This window comes from Pelophylax lessonae, assembly GCF_965119305.1.
Source record: "Pelophylax lessonae genome assembly, chromosome: 11".
In the NCBI taxonomy this organism is placed as follows: Eukaryota; Metazoa; Chordata; class Amphibia; order Anura; family Ranidae; genus Pelophylax; species Pelophylax lessonae.
This window is the reverse complement of record NC_138778.1, coordinates 225,045,020-225,061,022: the sequence shown is the minus strand read 5'-3', so window position 1 is coordinate 225,061,022 and position 16,003 is coordinate 225,045,020. Positions and strand designations below refer to the sequence as shown.

General features: G+C 45.1%; 2 protein-coding genes across 2 annotated transcripts in view; one reads left to right on the top strand and one right to left on the bottom strand.

The window, feature by feature from the left end:
• BCAS4 (breast carcinoma amplified sequence 4) overlaps window positions 1–16,003 on the top strand; it is a 1,047,728-nt gene that overhangs the window by 400,408 nt on the left and 631,317 nt on the right. The window lies entirely within an intron of this gene.
• Window positions 1–16,003, bottom strand: part of RIPOR3 (RIPOR family member 3) — a 265,471-nt gene that overhangs the window by 99,616 nt on the left and 149,852 nt on the right. Inside the window, exons 4-6 of the mRNA XM_082272182.1 lie at window positions 11,322–11,400; window positions 7,753–7,776; window positions 7,583–7,636 (exon numbers count right to left, since the gene is read on the bottom strand). Coding sequence (XP_082128308.1) covers window positions 7,583–7,636; window positions 7,753–7,776; window positions 11,322–11,400 — 157 coding nt within the window. The remainder of the gene's footprint in view (window positions 1–7,582; window positions 7,637–7,752; window positions 7,777–11,321; window positions 11,401–16,003) is intronic.

Genomic DNA, 16,003 nt, shown 5'->3' with positions numbered 1-16,003 from the left:
TACTTATGTACATGGGATTTGTTTCATTTTTTTTTATTTTTAATAAATTTGCAAAGATTTCAAACAAACTTCTTTCACGTTGTCATTATGGGGGATTGTTTGTAGAATTGTGAGGGAAAAAAATATTTTAATCTATTTTGGATTAAGGCTTAACATAACAAAATGTGGAAAAAGCGAAGTGCTGTTAATACTATCCGGATGCACTGTATTTAGCTGTTTGCCTGGAGCCCAGCAAGTTTTCACAGTTTAGAACGCTGTCCTATCAGAACACATTTGACGTAAGGATCTAATAATTCTCGTGTTTACTGAATGTTCGCACACAGATAACATGGAGATAATCCCCAATGGGAAACAAATTCTATTTTCTTTTAAGTTTTAGGACAAAACGTTTCCCAATTCCTGGCAGCCTGACGTCTAAACTATTCTGGAATTCGGTCCAGTGGGAAATATAAAATTCTGAAGTGACTCATTTTTGGGTTGCAGCGTCAGGTAGAAGACACACATAATGGGATAACGAGCCCGTTGTTTTCTCTTAAAGCTAATTTCCAATTACTGGAAAGAGGATCTGGATGAAGTTGGCACAGTAATAAACAAGATGAGCTTATTTAGGAAGGGAGTGCAATGGCAGTGTGCAGCCAGGCCTGGCAGGTTTTTAGCATAACCCCCCCCCCCCCCCTTCCCCTGAGCCCATCCCGACTGCAGTTTAGAGGGACGGCAGGTAAGAATTAGGCCAGGTTCACACTGCGACTTCCCATCCGACTTTGCCCGGCAACATCGCTCAGACTTTAATGATGGGGATCCGACTTGAGATGGGTGCAATGGATGCAGAAGATGGAAAGTGTTAAGCTCCATTCACACTTGTGCGACTTGTCATGCAACTTTGGACATCAAAGTCACATGACAAGTCGTTCCCCGTGTTTTCCAATGCTAACCATTCATTTATGAATTTATTTATTCATTTACTTAAAGTTGCAGCAACTTCAAAGTAGTTCATGCATTACTTTGGTCCGACTTTCATGCAACTTGAGGGCCATAGACTTCAATGTTAGCCTTCAGAAGTTGCATGAAAGTCATACCTTAACTTTATACAATGCAACTTGTGTGAAACAGTTGTCCATTATCATTGGTCAAGGCCAAAGTCGTATCCAAGTTTCCCTCATCCAAAGTTGCACTCCAAAGCCACCGCAACCATGGAGTCATACAAGTGTGAATGCAGGCTGAAGTGGATGTAAACCCTTCTATATACCTAGGGCTGCTGTTCGAAATCAGGGGGCCCCGTACAGCCTACCTTACCAGCTCTCCATCCCTAAGTGATCCCCTATACCCTACAGCAGCATGCAGGAGGGATAGGAGAAGAAGCCGTCAGTGCTGCTGAGATTATCTACAAGAGGGGTGATCGGTGCGCCGGGGGGGGCATATAATACAACAGATCCCCTGTAGTTCCCTCTGCAGCAGCTAAAAGCTGTTGTTAGGGAGAAGAGAAGAAGCCAGGTTTCAGTTGCTGCACCCCTGATGCCCAGTCATCCCCCCCTGTCCATGATCTAATTCCCCCTGTTGCCTGGGCCATCTGCTGAACTGATCGGGCCTGGGCCCTGTACAGGAGGACTGGCGGTCCCCCCTTATCAGCGGTTCTGCATATACCCAGTGAAGTGACTGGCCTCAGGTGATACACAGAGATGAAACAAATACTCCTATATAAGTTGTACCTGTTTATCTGTAGTCTTCTCTTCCCTACATGCATTCAAAGTGCTGATTATTTTAGGCATGTTGGAGAGTTCAGAAAAAAAGAGGGGGGGGGGGCAAAGTTACACTCTGCAGAGCTCAGTGAGGAGAACTCTGAGAGCTGATTGGAAAAACGGAAGGGACAACCCCCTACACAGCACACAGTAACAGACCCGAGGCTGTCAATCTGCTGGAGGTCCCTCCCCAGTCACCATTTTTCCTCTTTGGGTCTGGAAAGCTTGCTCCCTGACCCCAGAAGTGACTCATGCTGATAGAAGAGGAAGGAGGCAGCTGATAGAAATTACACTTAGTGCTTTTAATTAGGACAAGTACACACTATAAAGGGATATGCTTTGTTCATATTTTATGTCTGAGGTTTACAACTACTTTAAAGTACATTTCGCTAATACTCATGTCCTCCATGCTACCCTTTACTCGAGTTAAAGGTCCTGTAGAATACATTTTGAAAAAGTGTTGGTACGTCTGTATAATCCACAAGCAGATAGCCTTTTTTTCGGAAGAACAAAGCATAAGATCCATGCAGAAATCCAATGCGTTTCGTCCATTAGGCCTAGTATAGTATTGTATAGTATAGTATAGTATAGTATAGTATAGTATAGTATAGTATTTTTGTAATTGGTGTTATGTACTCCCTTTTACATGAACTCCAGTCAGTGGTTTTTCCCAGACTGATGTCATCAGTCTGCTGCAGACAGGAAGGAGCATTTCCTTAGTTTCCTCTCCTCCAGTGATCAAACTGTATATTGCAACTTTGTCGCAAGTCACAAAATGAGAGGCTGCAGCAGTGGCTGATCGGTGTCAGAATTTTGTGAACACAACCAAGAACTCCACAAGAACCAGGATTTACATGATCGTATCATTTCTGAGCCAGCATCGCAGTCCAGGAAGTGGATGGGGACCCTGAATGATGCCTAAAAAAAAAGATGGCGCTGTCTTTCTGGCGAGGAAAGCAGACAAAGGTGTTGTCGGAATACTATGATCTCTCTGAGAGGTAATAAGAACCTGCAAGCTTTACACATCGCATCATGCTGCATTTACCATGAGACATATATTAGATGACAGATCCACTTTAAGTCATCTGTAAATACAGCATGCTGTAATGTGAGAATATTTTCCTCCTCGATGTTCAGCATCCTCAGAACTTGTCATTTGGAACAATGAACCTTCTGATGGCCATTTCTGGAGCTCAGGAATGCAGTAGAGGGGTCATTATCTTACTGACTACCTTCAAATTACAGGCTGAGGATGGAGCTATTTCCTGAAAATGCTACAAATTCCATCCAGGCAAATAGCCAGCGAGGATTTCTCCCTAATGACAGAAGACGAATCAGGAGAGGGAGCCTGGCCGATCGGTTTGTAACATGTCATGTTGATAACGGCTTGCGAGGAGACCGCGTCCTATGTAACAAGGTCACTGGGAGACCATGAGCCTTTATTTGGTTGTGGCCAGCAATGAGGAACCATTCTTGGGTCTTCTCAATGGTTCTTAAGGAAAAGCGTCCAAGTTCTAAAAATATTCTGCCATTAAGTAGGACTCTATGAATGCTGCGATTCATCTCTGCGTAACAGAAGGACGCTGTGTATCAGCTTGTGTATAACTTAAGGTTACGGGGTCACAGCTGAAGCTGAACGGCTTTTGGCGTTAAACTTCCACTAGCTGGAAACAATTAAATCTGGGCTGGCGATGGTTCAGAGTCAAGGTCAGCCAAATGAAGAGATGGGGGTAGCAATCTTCATGGATGATCGGTTGGCATCCATCAAGGTTTTACAGCATGCTGGTAAATTTCTGAATTATATTGACTGCTATTAAGCTAAATGTCATTTTCTAATGCAAAATATCATACTAAAGATAATTCGTACATGCTCATATATTTAATGCATAGCTAAAGAAACGTTCAGAAGTGTGGAATACCCATCATGGTTGATTCTGGAGAGATTCACCCTTCCTATGTGTCCTAGTGGTCATTTCCTCCAGTATAGTGATGCAAAATTAAATATTTTAGAGATGTACAGTGGGTACGGAAAGTATTCAGACCCCCTTAAATTTTTCACTCTTTGTTATATTGCAGCCATTTGCTAAAATCATTTAAGTTCATTCTTCTTCCTCATGAATGTACACATAGCACCCCATACTGACAGAAAAACACAGAATTGTTGACATTGTTGCAGATTTATTAAAAAAGAAAAACTGAAATATCACATGGTCCTAAGTATTCAGACCCTTTGCTCAGTATTTAGTAGAAGCCCCCTTTTGATCTAATACAGCCAGGAGTCTTTTTGGGAAAGATGCAACAAGTCTTTCACACCTGGATTTGGGGATCCTCTGCCATTCCTCCTTGCAGATCCTCTCCAGTTCTGTCAGGTTGGATGGTAAACGTTGGTGGACAGCCATTTTTAGGTCTCTCCAGAGATGCTCAATTGGGTTTAAGTCAGGGCTCTGGCTGGGCCATTCAAGAACAGTCACGGAGTTGTTGTGAAGCCACTCCTTCGTTATTTTAGCTGTGTGCTTAGGGTCATTGTCTTGTTGGAAGGTAAACCTTCGGCCCAGTCTGAGGTCAAGAGCACTCTGGAGAAGGTTTTTGTCCAGGATATCCCTGTACTTGGCCGCATTCATCTTTCCCTCGATTGCAACCAGTCGTCCTGTCCCTGCAGCTGAAAAACACCCCCACAGCATGATGCTGCCACCACCATGCTTCACTGTTGGGACTGTATTGGACAGGTGATGAGCAGTGCCTGGTTTTCTCCACACATACCGCTTAGAATTAAGGCCAAAAAGTTCTATTTTGGTCTCCTCAGACCAGAGAATCTTATTTCTCACCATCTTGGAGTCCTTCAGGTGTTTTTTAGCAAACTCCATGCGGGCTTTCATGTGTCTTACACTGAGGAGAGGCTTCCGTCGGGCCACTCTGCCATAAAGCCCCGACTGGTGGAGGGCTGCAGTGATGGTTGACTTTCTACAACTTTCTCCCATCTCCTGACTGCATCTCTGGAGCTCAGCCACAGTGATCTTTGGGTTCTTCTTTACCTCTCTCCCCAAGGCTCTTCTCCCCCGATAGCTCAGTTTGGCCGGACGGCCAGCTCTAGGAAGGGTTCTGGTCGTCCCAAACGTCTTCCATTTGAGGATTATGGAGGCCACTGTGCTCTTAGGAACCTTAAGTGCAGCAGAAATCTTTTTGTAACCTTGGCCAGATCTGTGCCTTGCCACAATTCTGTCTCTGAGCTCTTCAGGCAGTTCCTTTGACCTCATGATTCTCATTTGCTCTGACATGCATTGTGATCTGGAAGGTCTTATATAGACAGGTGTGTGGCTTTCCTAATCAAGTCCAATCAGTATAATCAAACACAGCTGGACTCAAATGAAGGTGTAGAACCATCTCAAGGGTGATCAGAAGAAATGGAAAGCACCTGAGTTAAATATATGAGTGTCACAGCAAAGGGTCTGAATACTTAGGACCATGTGATATTTCAGTTTTTCTTTTTTAATAAATCTGCAGCAATGTCAACAATTCTGTGTTTTTCTGTCAGTATGGGGTGCTATGTGTACATTCATGAGGAAGAAGAATGAACTTAAATGATTTTAGCAAATGGCTGCAATATAACAAAGAGTGAAAAATGAAAGGGGGTCTGAATACTTTCCGTACCCACTGTAACTCAAACTGGAAGCAAGGGGAAATCTTACAATGGAGAGCAGCACAATCAGCTGGCCTCCAGTTAAGAGAAAGCACAATCCAGTGGGAGGGAACATGATGAAACAGGGATCTATTTGGAAGGAAAATGATGGGACCGCCATCAGTTGCAGGGAACCTGATCAGACAGCTTACAGTTGGGGGTAACACAACAGGATAGCCTCCAGTTGAGGTTAACATGATCAGATGGTCTGCAGTTGAATGAAAGACGACTGGACAGCATCCAGTTGCAGGGAATACGATTAGAAACCCTCCAGTTGGGGCTAACAGAACAGGGTGAACTCCAGTTGGAGAAAACAAAATCAAACAGCCTCCAGTTGGGGGTAACATGACCAAATTTCCTCCAGTTGAAGGGAACATGGTCAGACAGGCCTCCAGTTTCAGGACATACAACTAGAAGCCCTTCAATTGATTGGAACATAAGTGGGCTGCCTTTCAGTTGCAAGGAACACAACTTGACAGCCTCCAGTAGGACGGAATACAATTAGAAAACCTCCAGTTGAGGGTAACATGATCAGATGGTCTCCAGTTGAATGAAAGACGACTGGACAGCATCCAGTTGCAGGGAATACGATTAGAAACCCTCCAGTTGGGGCTAACAGAACAGGGTTGGAGAAAACAAAATCAAACAGCCTCCAGTTGGGGGTAACATGACCAAATTTCCTCCAGTTGAAGGGAACATGGTCAGACAGGCCTCCAGTTGCAGGACATACAATTAAAAGCCCTCCAATTGATAGGAGCATGGGTGGACTGCCTCCAGTTGATGGGGACACAATTTAAAAACCTCCAGTTGGAGTGAATATGATAAGATAGCCTCCAGGTGCAGGGAATACCATTAGAGGGCCTCCAGTTGATGGAAACATGAGTGGACTGCTTCCAGTTGCAAGGAACACAACCAGACAGCCTCCAGTTGCAGGACATACAATTAAAAGCCCTCCAATTGATAGGAGCATGGGTGGACTGCCTCCAGTTGATGGGAAAACAATTTAAAAACCTCCAGTTGGAGTGAATATGATAAGACAGCCTCAAGGTGCAGGGCATACCATTAGAAGGCCTCCCGTTGATGGAAACATGAGTGGACTGCTTCCAGTTGCAAGGAACACAACCAGACAGCCTCCAGTTGGAGGAAATCCGATTAGACAACCTCTCGTACCACGGAACATTATTTGATGGACCTCCAGTTGGTGAAATACCAGGGAGTGGCCTCCTTCCTCTCCTTGCAAAGGGTGAGATCTGCAGTCACACAAAAGTCACTTTCTTTTTACAGTTTAGAGATATAAAGAAAAGATGTGACTGGCTCTTTTAGCTTATACATGATATGACATTATTGGAAGACTCAGCACACCGCCTCCTGTCAGCTCCCGCCACTCTGCTGACCACAACTATTTAACAAAATGGAAGAAATGTGTGACAGGAATCGATTAGTCACAGCACATGTATGTCAAGAATGTGAGAGGGAGAGAAAATGACATCTGTCTCCCAGATGTGACAACGACCATGTCTCTGGATCCAGATTGACACGCCTGTCTGCTTTACTAAAGAGGACCTGTAACTCATGCACAAAAATGACTCAGCCAATATTCTGGACAAGATCCTCTAGGAACTAGTGATCACACTGCACCAGGAGACATACGCTTTTCCACTGCATGGAACCGAATGGTTCAGCTCGCTTTTGTGCTTTTCCACTGCTGGTACCGCATGGTATGGTGTAGGAACGGTACGGCGGCACTTTTCCACTGCATGGAACCGAACGGTACGGCTCTCTAAAACAGTACCACCTCGATTGTGGTTCCAAGAGGTACCATACCCGGTACCATATCCCACAATCCTTTGCATGCAGTCACTACTAGCCACTGATTGGTCAGAGAATCGTTGTTATCCCACCCACTTAACTTTAGTACTACTTTAGTGGAAAAGCAAACCATACCGTACCGTACCGAACCGTTCCAACACCGTACCATGCTGTACCAGCAGTGGAAAAGCAAACCGGGCCAAGCAGGGCCGAGTAGAGCCGAGCCGGTACTTGCAGTGGAAAAGTGCCAAAAGTGCCTAGATTCCTATATTTACCTGGTGCAAAAAGCTTTTTTCCCCACCACTTTTTTTTTTTTTTTGAGGGCACAACAGGTATATGTAGAGAACATGAATTCACTTACTTTACTGATGTGGAATTCCAGCTTCCGGATGTGTCTTTCCATTATTCGAATTTCCTTAAAAAAAAAAAAAAAAAAGAAGAAGGGACAAACAATTAAAATACAGCAAGAACCAGTAGTTCAATCGTAAATAGGGAAGGGCAAGGTAAAAAAAAAGAGAAGGTGAGACTTACTTTATCCAGATCATAAAAAAAACCCTGCAATATAGGAAAGAAAAAGTCAGTGTGAAACATGCAGACAGATACATACACAATACCACGGACACCCGATTTTCCCATATCCCTGCACAGCCCCCAACCAACTACATCGGGACCCCTTTCTTTGTGTGATTTCAAATATTTAGGGGATCAATGTCTGACCACACAAACTCCATAAGAATTTACTGTATAATGCAGCTTTTCCCAGCCAGGGTTCCCAGGAATCCGGGGGTGCTTCCAGAGATTTTCTAGGTGTTCCTTGAGTAGACAGTTGCTGAGTTGCAAGTGGCAGATTGATCTGCTGCCTTCACTAATCCCAACTGTAAGGAGACACTTCTCCACTGACCACTAATGTTAAAGGTCACTTCTACAATAACCCCCAGTATAAGAGGACACTCCTTGTGTAAGAGGTCTCCTATAAACTGACCACCAATGTAGGGGTCAGTACAAAGGCAACTTCTCCACTGACCACCCATCCAAGAGGTAATTTCTATATGGACCAACAATGTACAGTAAGAAGTCACTTCTACACTGACACCCAATCTAAAGGGTAAATTTTACACCAAACATCAATGTAAGGGGGTCACTCCTACATTGACTACCCATCCACGGGGTCACTTCTTCACTGACCGCCAATGTGAAGGGTCACTTCTATACTGACCACCAAAATAAGGTGTCACTTTTACACATCTAAGGGTTCTCTTTCTTTAATTACCCCTTGTGTAAGAGGTCACTTCTCCACTGACCACCAATGTAGGGGGTCACTTCTACAATGACCCCCAGTGTAAGGGTCACTTCGCCACTGAACGCCCATATAGGAGGTCCATGGACCACTAATGTAAGAAGTCACTTCTACACTCACCCCCAACGAAAGAGTCAGTTCTACACTTATAACCAATGTAAGGGGTAACTCCTACATTGACTACCCATCTAGGGGGTCACTTCTACACTGACCGTCAATGTAAAGGGTCACTTCTATATTGTCAGCTAAAATAAGGTGTGACTTTTACACATCTAAGGGGTCACTTCTTTAAGACCCCCATGTGTAAGGGGTCACTTCTCCACTGACCACCAATGTAGGGGGCGTCACTTCTACAATGACCTCCAGTGTAAGGGTGACTTCGCCACTGAACGCCCATATAGGAGGTCGTTTCTCCATGGACCACTAATGTAAGAAGTCACTTCTACATTGACCCCCAACGAAAGAGTCAGTTCTACACTAATAAGCAATGTAAGGGGTAACTCCTACATTGACTACCCATCTAGGGGGTCACTTCTACACTGACACCCAATGTAAAGGATCAATTTTACACCAAACATCAATGTAAGGGGGTCACTCCTACATTGACTACCCATCTACGGGGTCACTTCTTCACTGACCGCCAATGTGAAGGGTCACTTCTATACTGACCACCAAAATAAGGTGTCACTTTTACACATCTAAGGGTTCTCTTTCTTTAATTACCCCTTGGGTAAGAGGTCACTTCTCCACTGACCACCAATGTAGGGGGTCACTTCTACAATGACCCCCAGTGTAAGGGTCACTTCGCCACTGAACGCCCATATAGGAGGTCCATGGACCACTAATGTAAGAAGTCACTTCTACACTCACCCCCAACGAAAGAGTCAGTTCTACACTTATAACCAATGTAAGGGGTAACTCCTACATTGACTACCCATCTAGGGGGTCACTTCTACACTGACCGTCAATGTAAAGGGTCACTTCTATATTGTCAGCTAAAATAAGGTGTGACTTTTACACATCTAAGGGGTCACTTCTTTAAGACCCCCATGTGTAAGGGGTCACTTCTCCACTGACCACCAATGTAGGGGGCGTCACTTTTACAATGACCCCCAGTGTAAGGGTGACTTCGCCACTGAACGCCCATATAGGAGGTCGTTTCTCCATGGACCACTAATGTAAGAAGTCACTTCTACATTGACCCCCAACGAAAGAGTCAGTTCTACACTAATAAGCAATGTAAGGGGTAACTCCTACATTGACTACCCATCTAGGGGGTCACTTCTACACTGACACCCAATGTAAAGGATCAATTTTACACCAAACATCAATGTAAGGGGGTCACTCCTACATTGACTACCCATCTATGGGGTCACTTCTTCACTGACCGCCAATGTGAAGGGTCACTTCTATACTGACCACCAAAATAAGGTGTCACCTTTACACATCTAAGGGGTCTCCTTCTTTAATGACCCCCTTGTGTAAGAGGTCACTTCTCCACTGACCACCAATGTAGGGGGTCACTTCTACAATGACCCCCAGTGTAAGGGTAATTTTGCCACTGAACACCCATATAGGAGGTCGTTTCTCTATGGACCACTAATGTAAGAAGTCACTTCTACACTGACCCCCAACGAAAGAGTCAGTTCTACACTAATACCCAATGTAAGGGGTAACTCCTACATTGACTACCCATCTAGGGGGTCACTTCTACACTGACCGTCAATGTAAAGGGTCACTTCTATATTGTCAGCTAAAATAAGGTGTTACCTTTACACATCTAAGGGGTCACTTCTTTACGACCCCCATGTATAGAGGTCACTTCTCCACTGACCACCAATGTAGGGTGTCACTTCTACAATGACCCCCACTGTAAGGATCCCTTCTCCACTGACCGCCCATCTAAGAGGTCGTTTCTTGACGGACCACCAATGTAAGAAGTCAATTCTACTGTACACTGACCCCCAATGTAAAGGGTCAATTCTACACTTATAACCAATGTAAGGGGTCACTCCTACATTGACTACCCATGTAAGAAGTCACTTTTACATTGACCACCAACCAATGGGGTCACTTCTATAGTGACCATCAATTTAAAGGTTTACTTCTAAATTGACCATCAATCCAAGGGGTTACTTTTATACTGGCCACCAGTTTAAAACTGGCTATAACTTGATCAAAATTCAGCCGGTCCAGCGGGGCCCTGCCAAATTTTTACCAGCATGTGCCAGGGCCCCCCCCCCCCCCCGGCAACAAATGTCGATTAAAGAGACATGTTGAAAAAATTTCCAACGATTAGCAGAAGGGTTACATGGGTTTTTATTGCTGTGTGTGTCCCTACTAGGAAAAGGCACCCTCTTGCCCTGGTGACTATTGTCACCAAGACAGAAAGTAATGAGGAATCCAAGGTTACAGTTGTCATTGGAATCTTCCAATAGGAACACCTATGTCCCCTTACTTTACTTCCAAGACAGAAAGTGAAGGGAAACCTCCTTAATGGAAGCATTTTCCCTTACTCTATTCAAATCTAAATTTCAAAAAAGAAAATGTTTCGCATACACTTTAAGGATCTCTGTCCCAAAAGGGACTCTCTATATTACATCGAACTTACAGTTATTCTGAAAATCCCCTCTTAATTAGAATACAGGAAAACAAATTAACAAATGAAAACATCTGGACACATAGCAGTTTGATTGGCTGAGAGGTTATTACAGCAGAACACTGGAAGTGGAGAATGGACATCCCCCGATCATGGCAGGCAGAGCGCCAGTCCTACTCACGACAGGAAAGCTTTTAGTCTTACCAGCCTGGAGTTGCGTTTCATGTCCTTCTGCTGGCCGGCCAGGAAATCCAGCTGGGTTTGATGTTCTTCAAGGTACTCACTGCAAAATGTGCCAAATACATTCCAGTTATGTTCATGCCAATCACAACACAGGTCACAGATTACAAGGGGGCAAAGCTGGATGTCAAGGCTGGAGATAGCAATCGCATAGAAAAATCTACCACGTAAAAGGCACATGGATATCAATCTGTGAAACAGTCTAGGGTTTTCATGAGTTCCGCAAGGGTGGTTTTGAGTCAAGTCTGACAAGGTCAACATCACCCAGTGATCTGATCCGACCACTTTCCCAAGTCAACTTCCACTTTAAATCAGCTAAATACATTCTAGGTGCATCAAAACAAAAAAGTCTTATAGCTGGTCTTTTTAAGAGTAGAAAAGCCTATCTCCTGCCAGCGTTCTGCTGGGAAGGATCCTGGCTCTCTGTGGGGTAACAGTGGTCTCTCCGCAGAGGTCTGACAACCCCCAGCCACAGCTCTTGAGTCGGAAGGGAGCAGAACATTTACTGAAATTTTCTCTGAGGGCAAATCGTTTTTTTATTTTATGTTATTTTTTTAATCGAGTGAGGTTTTTTGATGGAGTTGGATAGTTTTTGGATGGTGTTGGATAGTTTTGGATGGAGTGGGTTTTTTGGATGGAGTTGGATAGTTTTGGATTGAGTGGGGTTTTTGGATGGCGTTGGATAGTTTTGGATGGAGTGGAGTTTTTGGATGGAGTTGGATAGTTTTGGATTGAGTGGGGTTTTTGGATGGCATTGGATAGTTTTGGATGGAGTGGAGTTTTTGTATGGTGTTGGATAGTTTTGGATGGAGTGGGGTTTTGTATGGCGTTGGATAGTTTTGAATGGAGTGGGGTTTTTGGATGGAGTTGGATAGTTTTGGATGGAGTGGGTTTTTTGGATGGAGTTGGATAGTTTTGGATTGAGTGGGGTTTTTGGATGGCGTTGGATAGTTTTGGATGGAGTGGAGTTTTTGGATGGAGTTGGATAGTTTTGGATGGAGTGGGTTTTTTGGATGGAGTTGGATAGTTTTGGATTGAGTGGGGTTTTTGGATGGCGTTGGATAGTTTTGGATGGAGTGGAGTTTTTGGATGGTGTTGGATAGTTTTGGATGGAGTGGGGTTTTTGGATGGTGTTGGATAGTTTTGGATGGAGTTGGATAGTTTTGGATGGAGTGGGGTTTTTGGGTGGTGTTGGATAGTTTTGGATGGAGTTGGATAGTTTTGGATGGAGTTGGATAGTTTTGGATGGAGTGGGGTTTTTGTATGGCGTTGGGTAGTTTTGGACGGAGTGGATTTTTTGGATGGTGTTGGATAGTTTTGGATGGAGTGGGGTTTTTGGATGGTGTTGGATAGTTTTGGATGGAGTGGGGTTTTTGTATGGCGTTGGATAGTTTTGGATGGAGTGGGGTTTTTGGATTGTGTCTGATAGTTTTGGATGGAGTGGGGTTTTTGGATGGTGTTGGAGAGTTTTGGATGGAGTGGTGTTTTTGGATGGTGTTGGAGAGTTTTGAATGGAGTGGGGTTTTTGAATGGTGTTGGAGAGTTTTGGATGGAGTGGGGTTTTTGGATGGTGTTGGATAGTTTTGGATGGAGTTGGATAGTTTTGGATGGAGTGGGGTTTTTGGATGGTGTTGGATAGTTTTGGATGGAGTAGGGTTTTTGGATGGAGTTGGATAGTTTTGGATGGAGTGGGGTTTTTGTAGGGCGTTGGGTAGTTTTGGATGGAGTGGGGTTTTTGGATGGTGTTGGATAGTTTTGGATGGAGTTGGATAGTTTTGGATGGAGTGTAGTTTTTGGATGGAGTTGGATAGTTTTGGATTGAGTGGGGTTTTTGGATGGCGTTGGATAGTTTTGGATGGAGTGAAGTTTTTGGATGGAGTTGGATAGTTTTGGATTGAGTGGGGTTTTTGGATGGCGTTGGATAGTTTTGGATGGAGTGAAGCTTTTGGATGGAGTTGGATAGTTTTGGATTGAGTGGGGTTTTTGAATGGCGTTGGATAGTTTTGGATGGAGTGAAGTTTTTGGATGGAGTTGGATAGTTTTGGATTGAGTGGGGTTTTTGGATGGCGTTGGACAGTTTTGGATGGAGTGAAGTTTTTGGATGGAGTTGGATAGTTTTGGATTGAGTGGGGTTTTTGGATGGCGTTGGATAGTTTTGGATGGAGTGGAGTTTTTGGATCGTGTTGGATAGTTTTGGATTGAGTGGGGTTTTTGGATGGAGTTGGATAGTTTTGGATGGAGTGGAGTTTTTGGATGGTGTTGGATAGTTTTGGATGGAGTGGGGTTTTTGGATGGAGTTGGATAGTTTTGGATGGAGTGGGGTTTTTGGATGGAGTTGGATAGTTTTGGATGGAGTGGGGTTTTTGGATGGTTTTGGATGGAGTGGGGTTTTTGGATGGAGTTGGATAGTTTTGGATGGAGTGGGGCTTTTGAATGGAGTTGGATAGTTTTGGATGGAGTGGGGCTTTTGAATGGAGTTGGATAGTTTTGGATGGAGTGGAGTTTTTGGATGGTGTTGGATAGTTTTGGATGGAGTGGGGTTTTTGGATGGAGTTGGATAGTTTTGGATGGAGTGGAGTTTTTGGATGGTGTTGGATAGTTTTGGATGGAGTGGGGTTTTTGGATGGAGTTGGATAGTTTTGGATGGAGTGGGGTTTTTGGATGGAGTTGGATAGTTTTGGATGGAGTGGGGCTTTTGAATGGAGTTGGATAGTTGTGGATGGAGTGGGGCTTTTGAATGGAGTTGGATAGTTGTGGATGGAGTCAGGTTTTTCGATGGAGATGCAATTTTTACAAGAGCAGAATGGGACACCTGTACTGATGACAGGCTTCTAAGGGGGGATAATGCATGCCAGATGTGTTACAGTAGTTGTGTAAAAAATGATACTGTTGTTCCTATGAAACCTGCTATCTGCAATCTGTCTATCAGTTATTGACCTGGCCTGTCTTGACTACTCTTGATATCTGCCTCTACCTGATCGTTCTGTCCTGACTTGCTCATATGTTACTGACTACAGCTTTAATTAGGACTACGTGTTTGCCAACGTGATTATCCCTAATTTGATAATCGGGTAAAGACCCGGGTTGCCTGAATTAGATGATCATCTGCCTGCTGCCTAGCCGGTTTCTGCTGATCACTTGCCGGCTGACCAGCCAGTCTCTGCTGATCCTCACCGTCTACCAAGCCAGTCTCTGCTGATCCCCTGCCTGATACCCAGCCAGTCTCTGCTTATCACCTGCCTGCTGACCAACCAGTCACTGCTGATCACCTGCCTGCTGACCAACCAGTCACTGCTGATCACTTGCCTGCTGCCCAGCCAGTCTCTGCTGCCAAGCCAGTCTCTGCTGTTCAGCTGCCTGCTGCCAGACCAGTCTCTGATGATTACCTGCCTGCTGTCCAGCCAGTCTCTGCTGATCACCTGCCTGCTGTCCAGCCAGTCTCTGCTGATCACCTGCCTGCTGCCCAGTAATTTTCTGCTGATCACCTGCCTGCTGTCCAGCCAGTCTCTGCTGATCACCTGCCTGCTGCCCAGTAATTTTCTGCTGATCACCTGCCTGCTGCCCAGCCAGTCACTGCTAATTACCTGCCTGCTGCCCAGCCAATCTCTGCTGATCATCTGCTTCCTGCCCAGCCAGTCTCTGTTAAAGCGGAGTTCCGGGCAGAGAAACGTTTTTTTGTTGAACATACCCCCGGGACAGTCAGGGCTAGTACATTCCACAATGGCTAGCCTCTGATCTGTCCCGGTTCGCACTTACCTTTTAGAAGAAATACTTACTTAGAAATTTTCTTCCACAGCGTTTCCATCTCGGTTGTGGGCAGCTGAAGCCGGCGCGGTCCTCTTCTCTGTCTTCTTCCGCGTCTTCGTGTCCCAGAATGCACTGCACCGGCCCCTCTCGTCACTTCCGGCGCGGCGCCGCATTCCTAAACAGCTTCTGGGCATGCCCAGAAGCTGTTTAGCAGGGGAATGCGGCGTCGCCCGGAAATGACGAGTGGGGCCGGTGCGGCGCATTGATTCCTGGGAGCTATGACGTTTAGCTCCCAGGAATCATCGCGAGGCAGGAAGTGACGGGGTGAGCCTCGGCGCTGGAGGAGGAAGCTGTCATAGGTGAGTATTTACGATCGTCAATAAAAAGGTGAGTAAACAAAAAAAAAAAAAATAACTATCCAATTCCTTTTCAGGTGCGGCATACCTAGCGGAGGGGCACAAAAAAAAAATCTTTTTTGTGCCCGGAACTCCGCTTTAATCACCTGCCTGCTGCCCAGCCAGTCTCTGCTGATCACCTATCTGCTGACCAACCAGTCTCTGCTAATCACCTGCCTGTGGCCCAGCCAGTCTCTGCTGATCTCCTGTCTGCCGACTAGCCAGTCTCTGTTGATCTCTTGCCTGCTGTCCAGCTATTATCCACTGATTATCTGCCTGAGGGGCCAGACAGCTGACACTCACCCATACCAGCTGCTGGCAAGGACTACAAGGCACTCATACCACTCCACCAGCTGTTCACTTTACCAGGGGCCCTGAGCCAAAGGTGAGGCTGTCCTCATCCTCTTAGGTTTCTCCACCCAGTATGTGACAGGTACTTTATTTGTAGTTTAGCAATAAAACAGCAGACAAGTGAATCACCAACACGACTCTATGAAGAACTAC